Here is a 23339-nt window from a genome sequence, read left to right on the forward strand (position 1 = left end):
TCTAGTCAGGAATAAGGGAGGATAGACGGCGTCTCCTCTGTACCATGAGCTGTACATGTCATCTAGTCAGGAATAAGGCAGGACAGACGGCGTCTCCTCTGTACCAGGAACTATACATGTCATCTAGTCAGGAATAAGGCAGGATAGACGGCGTCTCCTCTGTACCAGGAGCTGTACATGTCATCTAGTCAGGAATAAGGCAGGATAGACGGCGTCTCCTCTGTACCAGGAGCTGTACATGTCATCTAGTCAGGAATAAGGCAGGATAGACGCCGTCTCCCCTGTACCAGGAGCTGTACATGTCATCTAGTCAGGAATAAGGCAGGATAGACGGCATCTCCTCTGTTCAAGGAGCTTTACATGTCATCTAGTCAGGAATAAGGCAGGATAGACGGCGTCTCCCCTGTACCAGGAGCTGTACATGGCATCTAGTCAGGAATAAGGGAGGACAGACGGCGTCTCCTCTGTACCAGGAGCTATACATGTCATTTAGTCAGGAATAAGGGAGGATAGACGGCGTCTCCCCTGTACCAGGAGCTGTACATGTCATCTAGTCAGGAATAAGGCAGGATAGACGCCGTCTCCTCTGTACCAGGAGCTATACTTGTCATCTAGTCAGGAATAAGGGAGGATAGACGGCGTCTCCTCTGTACCAGGAGCTGTACATGTCATCTAGTCAGGAATAAGGCAGGATAGACGCCGTCTCCTCTGTACCAGGAGCTATACTTGTCATCTAGTCAGGAATAAGGGAGGATAGACGGCGTCTCCTCTGTACCAGGAGCTGTACATGTCATCTAGTCAGGAATAAGGGAGGATAGACGGCGTCTCCTCTGTACCAGGAGCTGTACATGTCATCTAGTCAGGAATAAGGCAGGATAGACGGCGTCTCCTCTGTACAAGGAGCTTTACATGTCATCTAGTCAGGAATAAGGCAGGATAGACGCCGTCTCCTCTGTACCAGGAGCTATACTTGTCATCTAGTCAGGAATAAGGGAGGATAGACGGCGTCTCCTCTGTACCAGGAGCTGTACATGGCATCTAGTCAGGAATAAGGGAGGATAGACGGCGTCTCCTCTGTACCAGGAGCTATACATGTCATCTAGTCAGGAATAAGGGAGGACAGACGGCGTCTCCTCTGTACCAGGAGCTGTACATGTCATCTAGTCAGGAATAAGGCAGGATAGACGCCGTCTCCTCTGTACCAGGAGCTATACATGTCATCTAGTCAGGAATAAGGGAGGATAGACGGTGTCTCCTCTGTACCAGGAGCTATACATGTCATCTAGTCAGGAATAAGGCAGGATAGACGGCGTCTCCTCTGTACCAGGAGCTGTACATGTCATCTAGTCAGGAATAAGGCAGGATAGACGGCGTCTCCTCTGTACCAGGAGCTGTACATGTCATCTAGTCAGGAATAAGGCAGGATAGACGGCGTCTCCCCTGTACCAGGAGCTGTACATGGCATCTAGTCAGGAATAAGGGAGGATAGACGGCGTCTCCCCTGTACCAGGAGCTGTACATGTTATCTAGTCAGGAATAAGGGAGGATAGACGGCGTCTTCTCTGTACCAGGAGCTATACATGTCATCTAGTCAGGAATAAGGCAGGATAGACGCCGTCTCCTCTGTACCAGGAGCTATACATGTTATCTAGTCAGGAATAAGGGAGGATAGACGGCGTCTCCTCTGTACCAGGAGCTATACATGTTATCTAGTCAGGAATAAGGGAGGACAGACGGCGTCTCCTCTGTACCAGGAGCTGTACATGTCATCTAGTCAGGAATAAGGCAGGATAGACGGCGTCTCCTCTGTACCAGGAACTATACATGTCATCTAGTCAGGAATAAGGGAGGATAGACGGCGTCTCCTCTGTACCAGGAGCTGTACATGTCATCTAGTCAGGAATAAGGGAGGACAGACGGCGTCTCCTCTGTACCAGGAGCTGTACATGTCATCTAGTCAGGAATAAGGCAGGATAGACGCCGTCTCCCCTGTACCAGGAGCTGTACATGTCATCTAGTCAGGAATAAGGCAGGATAGACGGCGTCTCCCCTGTACCAGGAGCTATACATGTCATCTAGTCAGGAATAAGGCAGGACAGAAAGCATCTCCTCTGTACCAGGAGCTGTACATGTCATCTAGTCAGGAATAAGGGAGGACAGACGGCGTCTCCTCTGTACCAGGAGCTGTACATGTCATCTAGTCAGGAATAAGGGAGGACAGACGGCGTCTCCTCTGTACCAGGAGCTATACATGTCATCTAGTCAGGAATAAGGGAGGACAGACGGCGTCTCCTCTGTACCAGGAGCTGTACATGTCATCTAGTCAGGAATAAGGCAGGATAGACGCCGTCTCCCCTGTACCAGGAGCTGTACATGTCATCTAGTCAGGAATAAGGGAGGATAGACGGCATCTCCTCTGTACCAGGAGCTGTACATGGCATCTAGTCAGGAATAAGGGAGGATAGACGGCATCTCCTCTGTACCAGGAGCTGTACATGTCATCTAGTCAGGAATAAGGGAGGATAGACGGCATCTCCTCTGTACCAGGAGCTGTACATGTCATCTAGTCAGGAATAAGGGAGGATAGACGGCGTCTCCCCTGTACCAGGAGCTATACATGTCATCTAGTCAGGAATAAGGCAGGATAGACGCCGTCTCCCCTGTACCAGGAGCTGTACATGGCATCTAGTCAGGAATAAGGGAGGATAGACGGCATCTCCTCTGTACCAGGAGCTGTACATGTCATCTAGTCAGGAATAAGGCAGGATAGACGCCGTCTCCCCTGTACCAGGAGCTGTACATGGCATCTAGTCAGGAATAAGGGAGGATAGACGGCATCTCCTCTGTACCAGGAGCTGTACATGGCATCTAGTCAGGAATAAGGGAGGATAGACGGCATCTCCTCTGTACCAGGAGCTGTACATGGCATCTAGTCAGGAATAAGGCAGGATAGACGGCGTCTCCTCTGTACCAGGAGCTGTACATGGCATCTAGTCAGGAATAAGGTAGGATAGACGGCATCTCCTCTGTACCAGGAGCAGTACATGTCATCTAGTCAGGAATAAGGCAGGATAGACGGCGTCTCCTCTGTACCAGGAGCTGTACATGTCATCTAGTCAGGAATAAGGGAGGATAGATGGCGACTCCTCTGTACCAGGAACTATACATGTCATCTAGTCAGGAATAAGGGAGGACAGACGGCGTCTCCTCTGTACCAGGAGCTGTATATGTCATCTAGTCAGGAATAAGGCAGGATAGACGGCGTCTCCTCTGTACCAGGAGCTGTACATGTCATCTAGTCAGGAATAAGGAAGGATAGACGGCGTCTCCTCTGTACCAGGAGCTATACATGTCATCTAATCAGCAATAAGGCAGGATAGACGCCGTCTCCTCTGTACCAGGAGCTGTACATGTCATCTAATCAGGAATAAGGCAGGATAGACGGCGTCTCCTCTGTACCAGGAGCTGTACATGTCATCTAGTCAGGAATAAGGCAGGATAGACGGCGTCTCCTCTGTACCAGGAGCTGTACATGTCATCTAGTCAGGAATAAGGCAGGATAGACGGCGACTCCTCTGTACCAGGAGCTATACATGGCATCTAGTCAGGAATAAGGCAGGATAGACGGCGTCTCCTCTGTACCAGGAGCTATACATGTCATCTAGTCAGGAATAAGGTAGGATAGACGGCGTCTCCTCTGTACCAGGAGCTGTATATGTCATCTAGTCAGGAATAAGGGAGGACAGACGGCGTCTCCTCTGTACCAGGAGCTGTACATGGCATCTAGTCAGGAATAAGGCAGGATAGACGGCGTCTCCCCTGTACCAGGAGCTGTACATGTCATCTAGTCAGGAATAAGGCAGGATAGACGGCGTCTCCTCTGTACCAGGAGCTGTACATGGCATCTAGTCAGGAATAAGGTAGGATAGACGGCATCTCCTCTGTACCAGGAGCTGTACATGTCATCTAGTCAGGAATAAGGCAGGATAGACGGCGTCTCCTCTGTACCAGGAGCTGTACATGTCATCTAGTCAGGAATAAGGGAGGATAGATGGCGACTCCTCTGTACCAGGAACTATACATGTCATCTAGTCAGGAATAAGGGAGGACAGACGGCGTCTCCTCTGTACCAGGAGCTGTATATGTCATCTAGTCAGGAATAAGGCAGGATAGACGGCGTCTCCTCTGTACCAGGAGCTGTACATGTCATCTAGTCAGGAATAAGGAAGGATAGACGGCGTCTCCTCTGTACCAGGAGCTATACATGTCATCTAGTCAGGAATAAGGCAGGATAGACAGCGTCTCCTCTGTACCAGGAACTATACATGTCATCTAGTCAGGAATAAGGGAGGATAGACGGCGTCTCCTCTGTACCAGGAGCTATACATGTTATCTAGTCAGGAATAAGGGAGGACAGACGGCGTCTCCCCTGTACCAGGAGCTGTACATGTCATCTAGTCAGGAATAAGGGAGGACAGACGGCGTCTCCTCTGTACCAGGAGCTGTACATGTCATCTAGTCAGGAATAAGGCAGGATAGACGCCGTCTCCCCTGTACCAGGAGCTGTACATGTCATCTAGTCAGGAATAAGGCAGGATAGACGGCGTCTCCCCTGTACCAGGAGCTATACATGTCATCTAGTCAGGAATAAGGCAGGACAGAAAGCATCTCCTCTGTACCAGGAGCTGTACATGTCATCTAGTCAGGAATAAGGGAGGACAGACGGCGTCTCCTCTGTACCAGGAGCTGTACATGTCATCTAGTCAGGAATAAGGGAGGACAGACGGCGTCTCCTCTGTACCAGGAGCTATACATGTCATCTAGTCAGGAATAAGGGAGGACAGACGGCGTCTCCTCTGTACCAGGAGCTGTACATGTCATCTAGTCAGGAATAAGGCAGGATAGACGCCGTCTCCCCTGTACCAGGAGCTGTACATGTCATCTAGTCAGGAATAAGGGAGGATAGACGGCATCTCCTCTGTACCAGGAGCTGTACATGGCATCTAGTCAGGAATAAGGGAGGATAGACGGCATCTCCTCTGTACCAGGAGCTGTACATGTCATCTAGTCAGGAATAAGGGAGGATAGACGGCATCTCCTCTGTACCAGGAGCTGTACATGTCATCTAGTCAGGAATAAGGCAGGATAGACGCCGTCTCCCCTGTACCAGGAGCTGTACATGGCATCTAGTCAGGAATAAGGGAGGATAGACGGCATCTCCTCTGTACCAGGAGCTGTACATGTCATCTAGTCAGGAATAAGGCAGGATAGACGCCGTCTCCCCTGTACCAGGAGCTGTACATGGCATCTAGTCAGGAATAAGGGAGGATAGACGGCATCTCCTCTGTACCAGGAGCTGTACATGGCATCTAGTCAGGAATAAGGGAGGATAGACGGCATCTCCTCTGTACCAGGAGCTGTACATGGCATCTAGTCAGGAATAAGGCAGGATAGACGGCGTCTCCTCTGTACCAGGAGCTGTACATGGCATCTAGTCAGGAATAAGGTAGGATAGACGGCATCTCCTCTGTACCAGGAGCTGTACATGTCATCTAGTCAGGAATAAGGCAGGATAGACGGCGTCTCCTCTGTACCAGGAGCTGTACATGTCATCTAGTCAGGAATAAGGGAGGATAGATGGCGACTCCTCTGTACCAGGAACTATACATGTCATCTAGTCAGGAATAAGGGAGGACAGACGGCGTCTCCTCTGTACCAGGAGCTGTATATGTCATCTAGTCAGGAATAAGGCAGGATAGACGGCGTCTCCTCTGTACCAGGAGCTGTACATGTCATCTAGTCAGGAATAAGGAAGGATAGACGGCGTCTCCTCTGTACCAGGAGCTATACATGTCATCTAATCAGCAATAAGGCAGGATAGACGCCGTCTCCTCTGTACCAGGAGCTGTACATGTCATCTAATCAGGAATAAGGCAGGATAGACGGCGTCTCCTCTGTACCAGGAGCTGTACATGTCATCTAGTCAGGAATAAGGCAGGATAGACGGCGTCTCCTCTGTACCAGGAGCTGTACATGTCATCTAGTCAGGAATAAGGCAGGATAGACGGCGACTCCTCTGTACCAGGAGCTATACATGGCATCTAGTCAGGAATAAGGCAGGATAGACGGCGTCTCCTCTGTACCAGGAGCTATACATGTCATCTAGTCAGGAATAAGGTAGGATAGACGGCGTCTCCTCTGTACCAGGAGCTGTATATGTCATCTAGTCAGGAATAAGGGAGGACAGACGGCGTCTCCTCTGTACCAGGAGCTGTACATGGCATCTAGTCAGGAATAAGGCAGGATAGACGGCGTCTCCCCTGTACCAGGAGCTGTACATGTCATCTAGTCAGGAATAAGGCAGGATAGACGGCGTCTCCTCTGTACCAGGAGCTGTACATGGCATCTAGTCAGGAATAAGGTAGGATAGACGGCATCTCCTCTGTACCAGGAGCTGTACATGTCATCTAGTCAGGAATAAGGCAGGATAGACGGCGTCTCCTCTGTACCAGGAGCTGTACATGTCATCTAGTCAGGAATAAGGGAGGATAGATGGCGACTCCTCTGTACCAGGAACTATACTTGTCATCTAGTCAGGAATAAGGGAGGATAGACGGCGTCTCCTCTGTACCAGGAGCTGTACATGGAATCTAGTCAGGAATAAGGCAGGATAGACGCCGTCTCCTCTGTACCAGGAGCTATACTTGTCATCTAGTCAGGAATAAGGGAGGATAGACGGCGTCTCCTCTGTACCAGGAGCTGTACATGGCATCTAGTCAGGAATAAGGGAGGATAGACGGCGTCTCCTCTGTACCAGGAGCTATACATGTCATCTAGTCAGGAATAAGGGAGGATAGACGGCGTCTCCTCTGTACCAGGAGCTGTACATGTCATCTAGTCAGGAATAAGGCAGGATAGACGCCGTCTCCTCTGTACCAGGAGCTATACATGTCATCTAGTCAGGAATAAGGGAGGATAGACGGTGTCTCCTCTGTACCAGGAGCTATACATGTCATCTAGTCAGGAATAAGGCAGGATAGACGGCGTCTCCTCTGTACCAGGAGCTGTACATGTCATCTAGTCAGGAATAAGGCAGGATAGACGGCGTCTCCTCTGTACCAGGAGCTGTACATGTCATCTAGTCAGGAATAAGGCAGGATAGACGGCGTCTCCCCTGTACCAGGAGCTGTACATGGCATCTAGTCAGGAATAAGGGAGGATAGACGGCGTCTCCCCTGTACCAGGAGCTGTACATGTTATCTAGTCAGGAATAAGGGAGGATAGACGGCGTCTTCTCTGTACCAGGAGCTATACATGTCATCTAGTCAGGAATAAGGCAGGATAGACGCCGTCTCCTCTGTACCAGGAGCTATACATGTCATCTAGTCAGGAATAAGGCAGGATAGACGGCGTCTCCCCTGTACCAGGAGCTGTACATGTCATCTAGTCAGGAATAAGGCAGGATAGACGGCGTCTCCCCTGTACCAGGAGCTGTACATGTCATCTAGTCAGGAATAAGGCAGGATAGACGGCGTCTCCTCTGTACCAGGAGCTGTACATGTCATCTAGTCAGGAATAAGGCAGGATAGACGGCGTCTCCTCTGTACCAGGAGCTGTACATGTCATCTAGTCAGGAATAAGTCAGGATAGACGCCGTCTCCCCTGTACCAGGAGCTGTACATGTCATCTAGTCAGGAATAAGGCAGGATAGACAGCGTCTCCTCTGTACCAGGAACTATACATGTCATCTAGTCAGGAATAAGGGAGGATAGACGGCGTCTCCTCTGTACCAGGAGCTATACATGTTATCTAGTCAGGAATAAGGGAGGACAGACGGCGTCTCCCCTGTACAAGGAGCTGTACATGTCATCTAGTCAGGAATAAGGGAGGACAGACGGCGTCTCCTCTGTACCAGGAGCTGTACATGTCATCTAGTCAGGAATAAGGCAGGATAGACGCCGTCTCCCCTGTACCAGGAGCTGTACATGTCATCTAGTCAGGAATAAGGCAGGATAGACGGCGTCTCCCCTGTACCAGGAGCTATACATGTCATCTAGTCAGGAATAAGGCAGGACAGAAAGCATCTCCTCTGTACCAGGAGCTGTACATGTCATCTAGTCAGGAATAAGGGAGGACAGACGGCGTCTCCTCTGTACCAGGAGCTGTACATGTCATCTAGTCAGGAATAAGGGAGGACAGACGGCGTCTCCTCTGTACCAGGAGCTATACATGTCATCTAGTCAGGAATAAGGGAGGACAGACGGCGTCTCCTCTGTACCAGGAGCTGTACATGTCATCTAGTCAGGAATAAGGCAGGATAGACGCCGTCTCCCCTGTACCAGGAGCTGTACATGTCATCTAGTCAGGAATAAGGGAGGATAGACGGCGTCTCCTCTGTACCAGGAGCTGTACATGTCATCTAGTCAGGAATAAGGCAGGATAGACGCCGTCTCCTCTGTACCAGGAGCTGTACATGGCATCTAGTCAGGAATAAAGCAGGATAGACGGCGTCTCCTCTGTACCAGGAGCTGTACATGGCATCTAGTCAGGAATAAGGGAGGATAGACGGCATCTCCTCTGTACCAGGAGCTGTACATGTCATCTAGTCAGGAATAAGGGAGGATAGACGGCATCTCCTCTGTACCAGGAGCTGTACATGTCATCTAGTCAGGAATAAGGCAGGATAGACGCCGTCTCCCCTGTACCAGGAGCTGTACATGGCATCTAGTCAGGAATAAGGGAGGATAGACGGCATCTCCTCTGTACCAGGAGCTGTACATGTCATCTAGTCAGGAATAAGGCAGGATAGACGCCGTCTCCCCTGTACCAGGAGCTGTACATGGCATCTAGTCAGGAATAAGGGAGGATAGACGGCATCTCCTCTGTACCAGGAGCTGTACATGGCATCTAGTCAGGAATAAGGGAGGATAGACGGCATCTCCTCTGTACCAGGAGCTGTACATGGCATCTAGTCAGGAATAAGGCAGGATAGACGGCGTCTCCTCTGTACCAGGAGCTGTACATGGCATGTAGTCAGGAATAAGGTAGGACAGACAGCATCTCCTCTGTACCAGGAGCTGTACATGTCATCTAGTCAGGAATAAGGCAGGATAGACGGCGTCTCCTCTGTACCAGGAGCTGTACATGGCATCTAGCCAGGAATAAGGGAGGATAGACGACGTCTCCTCTGTACCAGGAGCTATACATGTCATCTAGTCAGGAATAAGGCAGGATAAACGCCGTCTCCTCTGTACCAGGAGCTGTACATGTAATCTAGTCAGGAATAAGGTAGGATAGACGGCGTCTCCTCTGTACCAGGAGCTGTACATGTCATCTAGTCAGGAATAAGGCAGGATAGACGGCGTCTCCTCTGTACCAGGAGCTATACATGTCATCTAGTCAGGAATAAGGCAGGATAGACGGCGTCTCCTCTGTACCAGGAGCTGTACATGTCATCTAGTCAGGAATAAGGTAGGATAGACGGCGTCTCCTCTGTACCAGGAGCTGTACATGTCATCTAGTCAGGAATAAGGCAGGATAGACGCCGTCTCCCCTGTACCAGGAGCTGTACATGGCATCTAGTCAGGAATAAGGTAGGATAGACGGCGTCTCCTCTGTACCAGGAGCTGTACATGTCATCTAGTCAGGAATAAGGCAGGATAGACGCCGTCTCCCCTGTACCAGGAGCTGTACATGGCATCTAGTCAGGAATAAGGCAGGATAGACGACGTCTCCTCTGTACCAGGAGCTGTACATGTCATCTAGTCAGGAATAAGGTAGGATAGACGGCATCTCCTCTGTACCAGGAGCTGTACATGTCATCTAGTCAGGAATAAGACAGGATAGACAGCGTCTCCTCTGTACCAGGAGCTGTACATGGCATCTAGTCAGGAATAAAGCAGGATAGACGGCGTCTCCTCTGTACCAGGAGCTGTACATGGCATCTAGTCAGGAATAAGGGAGGATAGACGGCGTCTCCTCTGTACCAGGAGCTGTACATGTCATCTAGTCAGGAATAAGGCAGGATAGACGGCGTCTCCCCTGTACCAGGAGCTGTACATGGCATCTAGTCAGGAATAAGGCAGGATAGACAGCGTCTCCTCTGTACCAGGAGCTGTACATGTCATCTAGTCAGGAATAAGGCAGGACAGACGGCGTCTCCTCTGTACCAGGAGCTATACATGGCATCTAGTCAGGAATAAGGCAGGATAGACGCCGTCTCCTCTGTACCAGGAGCTGTACATGTCATCTAGTCAGGAATAAGGCAGGATAGACGGCGTCTCCCCTGTACCAGGAGCTGTACATGGCATCTAGTCAGGAATAAGGGAGGATAGACGGCATCTCCTCTGTACCAGGAGCTGTACATGTCATCTAGTCAGGAATAAGGGAGGATAGACAGCGTCTCCTCTGTACCAGGAGCTATACATGTCATCTAGTCAGGAATAAGGCAGGATAGACGGCGTCTCCTCTGTACCAGGAGCTGTACATGGCATCTAGTCAGGAATAAGGTAGGATAGACGGCATCTCCTCTGTACCAGGAGCTGTACATGTCATCTAGTCAGGAATAAGGCAGGATAGACGGCGTCTCCTCTGTACCAGGAGCTGTACATGTCATCTAGTCAGGAATAAGGCAGGACAGACGGCGTCTCCTCTGTACCAGGAGCTATACATGGCATCTAGTCAGGAATAAGGCAGGATAGACGCCGTCTCCTCTGTACCAGGAGCTGTACATGTCATCTAGTCAGGAATAAGGGAGGATAGACAGCGTCTCCTCTGTACCAGGAGCTATACATGTCATCTAGTCAGGAATAAGGCAGGATAGACGGCGTCTCCTCTGTACCAGGAGCTGTACATGGCATCTAGTCAGGAATAAGGTAGGATAGACGGCATCTCCTCTGTACCAGGAGCTGTACATGTCATCTAGTCAGGAATAAGGCAGGATAGACGGCGTCTCCTCTGTACCAGGAGCTGTACATGTCATCTAGTCAGGAATAAGGGAGGATAGATGGCGACTCCTCTGTACCAGGAACTATACATGTCATCTAGTCAGGAATAAGGGAGGACAGACGGCGTCTCCTCTGTACCAGGAGCTGTATATGTCATCTAGTCAGGAATAAGGCAGGATAGACGGCGTCTCCTCTGTACCAGGAGCTGTACATGTCATCTAGTCAGGAATAAGGAAGGATAGACGGCGTCTCCTCTGTACCAGGAGCTATACATGTCATCTAATCAGCAATAAGGCAGGATAGACGCCGTCTCCTCTGTACCAGGAGCTGTACATGTCATCTAATCAGGAATAAGGCAGGATAGACGGCGTCTCCTCTGTACCAGGAGCTGTACATGTCATCTAGTCAGGAATAAGGCAGGATAGACGGCGTCTCCTCTGTACCAGGAGCTGTACATGTCATCTAGTCAGGAATAAGGCAGGATAGACGGCGACTCCTCTGTACCAGGAGCTATACATGGCATCTAGTCAGGAATAAGGCAGGATAGACGGCGTCTCCTCTGTACCAGGAGCTATACATGTCATCTAGTCAGGAATAAGGTAGGATAGACGGCGTCTCCTCTGTACCAGGAGCTGTATATGTCATCTAGTCAGGAATAAGGGAGGACAGACGGCGTCTCCTCTGTACCAGGAGCTGTACATGGCATCTAGTCAGGAATAAGGCAGGATAGACGGCGTCTCCCCTGTACCAGGAGCTGTACATGTCATCTAGTCAGGAATAAGGCAGGATAGACGGCGTCTCCTCTGTACCAGGAGCTGTACATGGCATCTAGTCAGGAATAAGGGAGGATAGACGGCGTCTCCTCTGTACCAGGAGCTGTACATGGCATCTAGTCAGGAATAAGGGAGGACAGACGGCGTCTCCTCTGTACCAGGAGCTGTACATGTCATCTAGTCAGGAATAAGGGAGGACAGACGGCGTCTCCTCTGTACCAGGAGCTGTACATGGCATCTAGTCAGGAATAAGGCAGGATAGACGGCGTCTCCCCTGTACCAGGAGCTGTACATGGCATCTAGTCAGGAATAAGGCAGGACAGACGGCATCTCCTCTGTACCAGGAGCTATACATGGCATCTAGTCAGGAATAAGGCAGGATAGACGGTGTCTCCTCTGTACCAGGAGCTGTACATGTCATCTAGTCAGGAATAAGGCAGGATAGACGCCGTCTCCCCTGTACCAGGAGCTGTACATGTCATCTAGTCAGGAATAAGGCAGGATAGACGGCGTCTCCCCTGTACCAGGAGCTGTACATGTCATCTAGTCAGGAATAAGGGAGGATAGACGCCGTCTCCTCTGTACCAGGAGCTGTACATGTCATCTAGTCAGGAATAAGGAAGGATAGACGGCGTCTCCTCTGTACCAGGAGCTGTACATGGCATCTAGTCAGGAATAAGGCAGGATAGACGGCGTCTCCTCTGTACCAGGAGCTATACATGTCATCTAGTCAGGAATAAGGAAGGATAGACGGCGTCTCCTCTGTACCAGGAGCTGTACATGTCATCTAGTCAGGAATAAGGCAGGATAGACGGCGTCTCCTCTGTACCAGGAGCTATACATGTCATCTAGTCAGGAATAAGGAAGGATAGACGGCGTCTCCTCTGTACCAGGAGCTGTACATGGCATCTAGTCAGGAATAAGGCAGGATAGACGGCGTCTCCTCTGTACCAGGAGCTGTACATGTCATCTAGTCAGGAATAAGGCAGGACAGACAGCGTCTCCAGTATCTATAAAGACCCAACACCGTTCATAAGTATTCACACCCTTACCTGATATTCTGCTATCCTCTGTGTATTTTGAGACCGATGTTGCATCTGGGGACTAGAAACCACAAAGGGGTGATCATTGGTGAGGGACCCAGGCCGGTGGGGGGTGCATGCAGACACGTCAGAGAAACACACCACAAGCAGCAATGAAGCAGAAAGCACAGCACAAAATGTCACCATGTGCACAGCGACCTATACACTGACACGTTTACTCCACCGATGGCGGAATCACCCAAAGATGTGACTTTCAGGATCTGTGCACTACCTCCCTTGTTCTGAGCTGCATCTTATACTCTCCAGTCACATCCAAAGCTGCGATCACAGTCGTGCTCACTGACGAGCTGAGCTGCCAGATGGAGAGGATACGTCCACAGTGACCACAAAGCATCAGACAGGCCATGAGATCTGTGATCCTGAGAACAAAGAGAAAACTGGAACGATTGGGACTGCAGCTCTGGATGTGAGTGGAGTGCAGAGGAGCCATCAGTGGAGATTCTGGACGGGTCGGAACTCTCTTGGCTTCATCTTAAGTGAGGTCATCAAGAAGTGTTATTAAAATGAGAAAGCCAAACCCAGACACCACAACTCCCATCATCCATCACCACAACCCCCAGTGCTGGCCCTGACCACCAGGAGAGGAGGGCACCAGACGCAGACTGGTTCCGGTCCAATTGTGTGAGAACATGCAGCAGCACGGTACCTGGATCTCATACACTGGTTTGGAAGACGGGATAGCAGCAAACTGTCTGTAGTCAAACTTCTTGTCTGAGAGAGACTGGAAGGCAGAGCAAGCGGTAAGAGAAGGCGACAAGCATGGAGGAGGCGGCACACAACACGGAGAAGGGAATGGGCAAACATGAAAAGGAGCGAGCGGGACGCAGTTATAAAGAATAAGAGCATGAGGAGGCACGCAAAGGAGCGAGCGGGAAGCAGTCACACAGAAGACGGGCATGAGGAGGCACACAAAGGAGCGAGCGGGAAGCATACAAAGGAGCCAGTGGGAAGCAGTCACACAGAAGACGGGCATGAGGAGGCACACAAAGGAGCGAGCGGGAAGCATACAAAGGAGCCAGTGGGAAGCAGTCACACAGAAGACGGGCATGAGGAGGCACGCAAAGGAGCGAGCAGGAAGCATGCAAAGGAGCCAGTGGGAAGCAGTCACACAGAAGACGGGCATGAGGAGGCACACAAAGGAGCGAGCGGGAAGCATACAAAGGAGCCAGTGGGAAGCAGTCACACAGAAGACGGGCATGAGGAAGCACGCAAAGGAGCGAGCGGGAAGCATACAAAGGAGCCAGTGGGAAGCAGTCACACAGAAGACGGGCATGAGGAGGCACGCAAAGGAGCGAGCAGGAAGCATGCAAAGGAGCCAGTGGGAAGCAGTCACACAGAAGACGGGCATGAGGAGGCACGCAAAGGAGCGAGCGGGAAGCAGTCACACAGAAGAAGGGCACGAGGAAGCACGCAAAGGAGCGAGCGGGAAGCAGTCACACAGAAGAAGGGCATGAGGAAGCACGCAAAGGAGCGAGCGGGAAGCATGCAAAGGAGCCAGTGGGAAGCAGTCACACAGAAGACGGGCATGAGGAAGCACGCAAAGGAGCGAGCGGGAAGCATGCAAAGGAGCCAGTGGGAAGCAGTCACACAGAAGACGGGCATGAGGAGGCACGCAAAGGAGCGAGCAGGAAGCATGCAAAGGAGCCAGTGGGAAGCAGTCACACAGAAGACGGGCATGAGGAGGCACGCAAAGGAGCGAGCGGGAAGCAGTCACACAGAAGAAGGGCATGAGGAAGCACGCAAAGGAGCGAGCGGGAAGCATGCAAAGGAGCCAGTGGGAAGCAGTCACACAGAAGACGGGCATGAGGAAGCACGCAAAGGAGCGAGCGGGAAGCATGCAAAGGAGCCAGTGGGAAGCAGTCACACAGAAGACGGGCATGAGGAGGCACGCAAAGGAGTGAGCGGGAAGCATGCAAAGGAACAAGTGGGAAGCAGTCATACAGAAGAAGGGCATGAGGAAGCATGCAAAGGAGCACGTGGGAAGCATGTACAAGAGCGATCAGGAAGCATGCAACGGAGCGAGCAGGAATCATGTACAAGTGCGATTGGGAAGCATGTACAGGAGCGATCGGGAAGCATGCAAAGGAACAAGTGGGAAGCAGTCACACAGAAGGGCATGAGGAAGCATGCAAAGGAGCCAGTGGGAAGCAGTCACACAGAAGAAGGGCATGAGGAAGCACGCAAAGGAGCGAGCGGGAAGCAGTCACACAGAAGAAGGGCATGAGGAAGCATGCAAAGGAGCACGTGGGAAGCATGTACATGAGCGATCAGGAAGCATGCAACGGAGCGAGCAGGAAGCATGTACAAGTGCGATTGGGAAGCATGTACAGGAGCGATCGGGAAGCATGCAAAGGAACAAGTGGGAAGCAGTCACAGAAGAAGGGCATGAGGAAGCACGCAAAGGAGCGAGCGGGAAGCAGTCACACAGAAGAAGGGCATGAGGAAGCATGCAAAGGAGCGAGCGGGAAGCAGTCACACAGAAGGGCATGAGGAAGCACGCAAAGGAGCGAGCGGGAAGCATGCAAAGGAGCCAGTGGGAAGCAGTCACACAGAAGAAGGGCATGAGGAAGCATGCAAAGGAGCACGTGGGAAGCATGTACACGAGCGATCAGGAAGCATGCAAAGGAGCGAGCTGGAAGCAGTCACACAGAAGCAGGGCATGAGGAAGCACACAAAGGAGCGAGCGGGAAGCAGTCACACAGAAGAAGGGCATGAGGAAGCATGCAAAGGAGCGAGCGGGAAGCAGTCACACAGAAGAAGGGCATGAGGAAGCATGCAAAGGAGTGAGCGGGAACCATGTACAGGAGCGATTGGGAAGCATGCAAAGGAGTGAGCAGGAAAGCATGCAAAGGAGTGATCAAGAAGCACAGAAAGGAGCGAACGGGAAGCAGTCACACCGAAGAAGGGCATGAGCAAGCATTTAAAGGAGCGAGCAGAAAGCATGTACAGGAGTGAGCGGAAAGCAGTCACACAGAAGAAGAGCATGAGGAAGCACGCAAAGGAGCGAGCAGGATGCAGTCACACAGAAGGGCATGAGGAAGCATGCAAAGGAGCGAGCGGGAAGCAGTCACACAGAAAAAGGGCATGAGGAAGCACGCAAAGGAGCGAGTGAGAAGCAGTCACACAGGCATGAGGAAGCACACAAAGAAGCAAGCGGGAAGCAGCCACACAGAAGAACCTCATGGGGAAGTAAGCAAAGGAGCGAGTGGGAAGCAGTCACTCAAAAGAATGGCATGGGGAAGCACACAAAGAAGCAAGCGGAAATCAGTTACACAGAAGAAGGGCATGGGGAAGCACCCAAAGAAGGTGAGTGGGAAGCAGTCACACAGAAGAATGGCATGGGAAAGCTCCCAAAAAAGTGAGTGGGAAGCAGTCATACAGAAGAATGGCATGGGGAAGTAAGCAAAGGAGCGAGCGGGAAGCAGTCCCACAGAAAAATGGCATGGGGAAGTAAGCAAAGGAGCAAGCGGGAAGCAGTCACACAGAAGAATGGCATGGGGAAGTAAGAAAAGGAGTGAGCGGGAAGCAGTCACACAGAAGAAGGACATTGGGAAGCACACAAAAAAATGATAGAGAAGCATTTAAAGGAGCAAGCCGAAAGCAATCACTCAGTAGAAGGGAATGGGTGACACAAAGGAGCGAGCAAAACACATTCAGCTAGAAAAGGATACAAGGGGTATGGAGCAAAAACAACACACAGGGGCAAGAAATAAGAAACACAGAGGCGGCTGGGGGGGAAGAGAGGCACAAGGGAGGAGGGCAGAGGACTGGCCGTACTCAGGACCCTGCCTAGTAACACCCCAATGAGGAGGGGAAGGTGGAGGATCTGACACCAGAACTTCATGCAACACAACAACTGTCACAGAGCAGCTCAAATGACTGAGGGGGACAGTGGTCCGACCAGCAGCATGAGCACGGGAGGTCCGTGCCCACCAATCATACACATTACGTCCAGTGCAGGCAGGGATGTAATGTCTTGAGACCCCTGCACATAACTGCCTGCAAACCTGTAACCTCCCGGTGACTGGTGAGGGTGGAGGAAACATAAAACATGGCAACAGCCGAGGCAAAGACCATGAAAAGGAAACGTGACTGGAGCTGATGGGTCAGTACAGTCAGGAGAGAAGGCGATGATGATGAGGAGGAGGAGGGTCAGAGGCGATGGGGACTATGAGGAGGAGGGTCAGTTGCGATGGGGACTATGAGGAGGAGGATTCAGAGGCGATGGGGACTATGAGGAGGGTCAGAGGCGATAAGGACTATGAGGAGGAGGGTCAGAGGCGATGGGGACTATGAGGAGGAGGGGTCAGAGGCGATGGGGACTATGAGGAGGAGGGTCAGACGCGATGGGGACTATGAGGAGGGTCAGAGGCGATAAGGACTATGAGGAGGAGGGTCAGAGGCGATGGGGACTATGAGGAGGAGGGGTCAGAGGCGATGGGGACTATGAGGAGGAGGGTCAGAGGCGATGGTGACTATGAGGAGGATTCAGAGGCGATGGGGACTATGAGGAGGGTCAGAGGCGATAAGGACTATGAGGAGGAGGGTCAGAGGCGATGGGGACTATGAGGAGGGGTCAGAGGCGATGGGGACTATGAGGAGGAGGGGTCAGAGGCGATGGGGACTATGAGGAGGAGGGTCAGAGGCGATGGGGACTATGAGGAGGAGGGTCAGAGGCGATGAGGACTATGAGGAGGAGGATTCAGAGGCGATGGCGACGATGAGGAGGAGGGTCAGAGGCGATGGGGACTATTAGGAGGAGGAGGATTCAGAGGCGATGGCGACAATGTGGAGGAGGGTCAGAGGCGATGGGGACTATGAGGAGAAGAGTCAAAGGCGATGGGAACTATGAGGAGGAGGGTCAGAGGCGATGGGGACTATGAGGAGGAGGGTCAGACGCGATGGGAACTATGAGGAGTATTCAGAGGCGATGGGAACTATGAGGAGGAGGAGTCAGAGGCGATGGGGACTATGAGGAGGAGGGACAGAGGCGATGGGGACTATGAGGAGGAGGGTCAGAGGCGATGGGGACTATGAGGAGAAGGGTCAAAGGCGATGGGAACTATGAGGAGGAGGGTCAGAGACGATGGGGACTATGAGGAGGAGGGTCAGAGGCGATGGGGACTATGAGGAGGAGGGTCAGAGGCGATGGGGACTATGAGGAGGAGGATTCAGAGGCAATGGCAACGACGATGAGGAAGGTTCAGAGGCGATGGCGACAATGAGGAGGAGGATTCAAAGGCCAAGACGATGAGGAGGAGGTGGAGGGTAAGAAGCGATGGCGACGATGAGGTGGAGGATTCAGAGGCCAAGACGTTGAGGAGGAAGAGGAGGGTCAGAGGCTATGGCGGCGATGAGGAGGCTCAGAGGCGATGGTGATGACGGGGAGGGTCAAACGTAAAGGAGACCACGGGGAGGGTCAAACGTAAAGGAGACCACGGGGAGGGTTAAACAAAAAAGGCGACCATGAGGAGGGTCAGAAGTGAAGGTGACTATGAGGGTCAGAGGTGAAGGTGACGATGGGGAGGGTCAGAGGTGAAGGTGACGATGAGGGTCAGAGGCGAAGGTGACGATGGGGAGGGTCAGAGGTGAAGGTGACGATGAGGGTCAGAGGTGAAGGTGACGATGGGGAGGGTCAGAGGTGAAGGTGACGATGAGGGTCAGAGGTGAAGGTGACGATGGGGAGGGCCAGAGGTGAAGGCGACGATGAGGAGGGTCAGAGGTGAAGTGAATACACAAGGATTATGCAGGATACAGCAGTCATCTGGGGATTATTAGTGACTTATGCACAGCAGATGAAGAGGGTTACTCACCAATCTTCCAGGAGATGTGAGGAGCCGGGGGCTGTAATCTGTGGACAGAGGTAAAGGTAAGTCACAGTCACCGGCCCCATTAGGGCCTCCTGTGGTCACACCACGGTCACTTACCCTCCAGAGGGGTGGGTGATGGGGTGGGAGCTGGGGACGGGGACTCTGCCAGCTGCTCCAAAGTGCTGCGTTTTCTGCCTTCCTTGGAGCGAGCGATGACTACCTGTGCCTTCAGAGCGTCCTGCTCCAGAGACTTCATCCTGAAACATTGATTCCTGTGTGAGAGGAACGCCAAGACAGTGCATGGTACGGGGCGCAAACGCCGAGACGGTGCATGGTACGGGGCGCAAACGCCGAGACGGTGCATGGTACGGGGCGCAAACGCCGAGACGGTGCATGGTACGGGGCGCAAACGCAGAGACGGTGCATGGTACGGGGCGTAAATGCAGAGACGGTGCATGGTACGGGGCGTAAACGCAGAGACAGGGCATGGTACGGGGCGTAAACGCAGAGACGGTGCATGGTACGGGGCGTAAATGCAGAGACGGTGCATGGTACGGGGCGTAAACGCAGAGACGGTGCATGGTACGGGGCGTAAACGCAGAGACGGTGCATGGTACGGGGCGCAAACGCCGAGACGGTGCATGGTACGGGGCGCAAACGCAGAGACGGTGCATGGTACGGGGCGTAAATGCAGAGACGGTGCATGGTACGGGGCGTAAACGCAGAGACGGTGCATGGTACGGGGCGTAAACGCAGAGACGGTGCATGGTACGGGGCGTAAATGCAGAGACGGTGCATGGTACGGGGCGTAAATGCAGAGACGGTGCATGGTACGGGGCGTAAACGCAGAGACGGTGCATGGTACGGGGCGTAAATGCAGAGACGGTGCATGGTACGGGGCGTAAACGCAGAGACGGTGCATGGTACGGGGCGTAAACGCAGAGACGGTGCATGGTACGGGGCGGGTTCACCTAATGGTCTATGACAGCCGGATGGAGCACACTCCGCTCTGGTGCCACAATGATGACAGATGGCGCACACACGGTGTATATATCTCCCATGCAATGTGTCCTCTCATGCACCGACTACATGTTCCTCTAGGAAGCTTTGCTGCTCCTTAAGAGATCTCGGTAGGGACAGTCTGCAATAACTGGAGTAACTTAGGTGCCATCCTTTTAAGAGCACACGACCGGAGTCTAGTGCCGGCGTCACCGTCCGGTGAGCAGACTAAGGCAGCCCGGTAGTTATGGGCACACACCACAACAGACAGATGAGGGGTCTTCGTGCACGCCGTGTGCTTCCCAGTAATGTGCATGCTGTGTGCGGACGTCGTGCCCCGATTGCCCCCTGCTGGACATGCTACAAGCCGGGCACGGTGCACAGTGAGGGGGTTCAGCTCACACCTGCTGCCGTCCTCAGGGGTTCGCGGCCGCTGCTGTCGGGATAGGTAAAGCTTCTTAGCCAAGGACTGTTCATACTGCCTAATACTGTCCTCCAAAGAACTGCCCGGAGGGCGAGAGGAGAGAAAGGAGACAGAGTGAGGAAGAGAGACCCACATGCATCCAGCCAGAGGAGAGGGACCCCCAGTGCATCTAGTCACAGATGAGGGAGACCCCCAGTGCATCCAGCCACAGAGGAGGGAGACCCCCGAGCATCCACCCACAGAGGGGAGAGACCCCCGTGCATCCAGCCAGAGGAGAGAGACCCCCGTGCATCCAGCCACAGAGGAGAGAGACCCCCGTGCATCCAGCCACAGAGGAGAGAGACCCCCGTGCATCCAGCCACAGAGGAGAGAGACCCCCGTGCATCCAGCCACAGAGGAGAGAGACCCCCGTGCATCCAGCCACAGAGGAGGGAGACCCCCGAGCATCCACCCACAGAGGGGAGAGACCCCCGTGCATCCAGCCACAGAGGGGAGAGACCCCCGTGCATCCAGCCACAGAGGGGAGAGACCCCCGTGCATCCAGCCACAGAAGGGAGAGACCCCCGTGCATTCAGCCACAGAGGGGAGACCCCCGTGCATCCAGCCACAGAGGAGAGAGACCCCCGTGCTTCCAGCCACAGAGGGGAGAGACCCCCGTGCATCCAGCCAGAGGAGAGGGACCCCCAGTGCATCTAGTCACAGATGAGGGAGACCCCCAGTGCATCCAGCCACAGAGGAGGGAGACCCCCGAGCATCCACCCACAGAGGGGAGAGACCCCCGTGCATCCAGCCACAGAGGAGAGAGACCCCCGTGCATCCAGCCACAGAGGAGAGAGACCCCCGTGCATCCAGCCCCAGAGGGGAGAGACCCCCGTGCATCCAGCCACAGAGGAGAGAGACCCCCGTGCATCCAGCCACAGAGGGGAGAGACCCCCGTGCATCCAGCCACAGAGGAGAGAGACCCCTGTGCATGCAGCCACAGAGGAGAGAGACCCCCGTGCATGCAGCCACAGAGGGGAGAGACCCCCGTGCATCCAGCCACAGAGGAGAGAGACCCCCGTGCATCCAGCCAGAGGGGAGAGACCCCCGTGCATCCAGCCACAGAGGGGAGAGACCCCCGTGCATCCAGCCACAGAGGAGAGAGACCCCCGTGCATGCAGCCACAGAGGAGAGACCCCCCCCCCGTGAATCCACTCTGTAGTGAAATATGTATATATATCTATATGTGTGTAGTGACATACAGGTCCTTCTCAAAAAATTAGCATATAGTGTTAAATTTCATTATTTACCATAATGTAATGATTACAATTAAACTTTCATATATTATAGATTCATTATCCACCAACTGAAATTTGTCAGGTCTTTTATTGTTTTAATACTGATGATTTTGGCCTACAACTCCTGATAACCCAAAAAACCTGTCTCAATAAATTAGCATATTTCAACCGTCCAATCAAATAAAAGTGTTTTTTAATACCAAACAAAAAAACCATCAAATAATAATGTTCAGTTATGCACTCAATACTTGGCCGGGAACCCTTTGGCAGAAATGACTGCTTCAATGCGGCGTGGCATGGAGGCAATCAGCCTGTGACACTGCTGAGATGTTATGGAGGCCCAGGATGCTTCAATAGCGGCCTTAAGCTCATCCAGAGTGTTGGGTCTTGCGTCTCTCAACTTTCTCTTCACAATATCCCACAGATTATCTATGGGATTCAGGTCAGGAGAGTTGGCAGGCCAATTGAGCACAGTAATACCATGGTCAGTAAACCATTTACCAGTGGTTTTGGCACTGTGAGCAGGTGCCAGGTCGTGCTGAAAAATGAAATCTTCATCTCCATAAAGCATTTCAGCCGAGGGAAGCATGAAGTGCTCCAAAATCTCCTGATAGCTAGCTGCATTGACCCTGCCCTTGATGAAACACAGTGGACCAACACCAGCAGCTGACATGGCACCCCACACCATCACTGACTGTGGGTACTTGACACTGGACTTCAGGCATTTTGGCATTTCCTTCTCCCCAGTCTTCCTCCAGACTCTGGCACCTTGATTTCCGAATGACATGCAAAATTTGCTTTCATCAGAAAAAAGTACTTGGGACCACTTAGCAACAGTCCAGTGCTGCTTCTCTGTAGCCCAGGTCAGGCGCTTCTGCCGCTGTTTACCTGGGGAATGCGGCACCTGTAGCCCATTTCCTGCACACGCCTGTGCACGGTGGCTCTGGATGTTTCCACACCAGACTCAGTCCACTGCTTCCTCAGGTTCCCCAAGGTCTGGAATCGGTCCTTCTCCACAATCTTCCTCAGGGTCCGGTCACCTCTTCTCGTTGTACAGCGTTTTCTGCCACATTGTTTCCTTCCAACAGACTTACCATTGAGGTGCCTTGATACAGCACTCTGGGAACAGCCTATTTGTTGAGAAATTTCTTTCTGGGTCTTACCCTCTTGCTTGAGGGTGTCAATGATGGCCTTCTTGACATCTGTCAGGTCGCTAGTCTTACCCATGATGGGGGTTTTGAGTAATGAACCAGGCAGGGAGTTTTTAAAAGCCTCAGGTATCTTTTGCATGTGTTTAGAGTTAATTAGTTGATTCAGAAGATTAGGGTAATAGGTCATTTAGAGAACCTTTTCTTGATATGCTAATTTATTGAGACAGGTTTTTTGGGTTATCAGGAGTTGTAGGCCAAAATCATCAGTATTAAAACAATAAAAGACCTGACAAATTTCAGTTGGTGGATAATGAATCTATAATATATGAAAGTTTAATTGTAATCATTACATTATGGTAAATAATGAAATTTAACACTATATGCTAATTTTTTGAGAAGGACCTGTATGTCTGGGGTTATATGTGTAACTAGCAGTAGTTGAACATCTGTCCTGAAACTGCAGGCTCACAAAGGTCACAGCATACATATCTTGGGAAGGCAGTCTACTGTCTCCACTCTCGCCAGGAGGTCGTGCTGGGAATCATGAAAAAAGGGAAACATTTGACACCTCCTAGCTCTTTGAAGAGAGATGTCAATTACAGCCTGACACCATCTATTTGTGAGAACTTTTACACAGGGAATCTCAGAGCAATTAATATATTCATTGGGGGAGCGGCCGAGGTCCAATCAAAAACAAGCAATTATGATATTAACCTGAGGGGCTGCTCTAGAAATTTGACCTCCAGAGTAAATCTATAAATTAGGCCTGTGTACATAGAACCGTGTTCACATGTGAGGGCAGCCCCTGGGAAGCTGATGTGATCCAATCTATATTCATCCTACCCTCAGTGAGCAG

General features: G+C 52.1%; 1 protein-coding gene across 15 annotated transcripts in view; it reads right to left on the minus strand.

The window, feature by feature from the left end:
• The window catches only part of SCRIB (scribble planar cell polarity protein), a 182473-nt gene that overhangs the window by 23663 nt on the left and 135471 nt on the right, over window positions 1-23339 (minus strand). For 12 of the 15 annotated variants that reach the window (XM_077271493.1, XM_077271488.1, XM_077271498.1 and 9 more), the window contains 5 exons: window positions 20036-20134; window positions 18750-18889; window positions 18636-18673; window positions 13469-13543; window positions 12772-12823 (listed from right to left, as the gene is read on the minus strand). In XM_077271493.1, coding sequence (XP_077127608.1) covers window positions 12772-12823; window positions 13469-13543; window positions 18636-18673; window positions 18750-18889; window positions 20036-20134 — 404 coding nt within the window. Of the gene's footprint in view, window positions 1-12771; window positions 12824-13468; window positions 13544-18635; window positions 18674-18749; window positions 18890-20033; window positions 20135-23339 lie in introns of those variants that run through there. The other 3 variants (XM_077271490.1, XM_077271489.1, XM_077271499.1) reach the window with 3 other exon arrangements.

Source organism: Ranitomeya variabilis, chromosome 6 (assembly GCF_051348905.1).
Source record: "Ranitomeya variabilis isolate aRanVar5 chromosome 6, aRanVar5.hap1, whole genome shotgun sequence".
NCBI lineage: Eukaryota > Metazoa > Chordata > Amphibia > Anura > Dendrobatidae > Ranitomeya > Ranitomeya variabilis.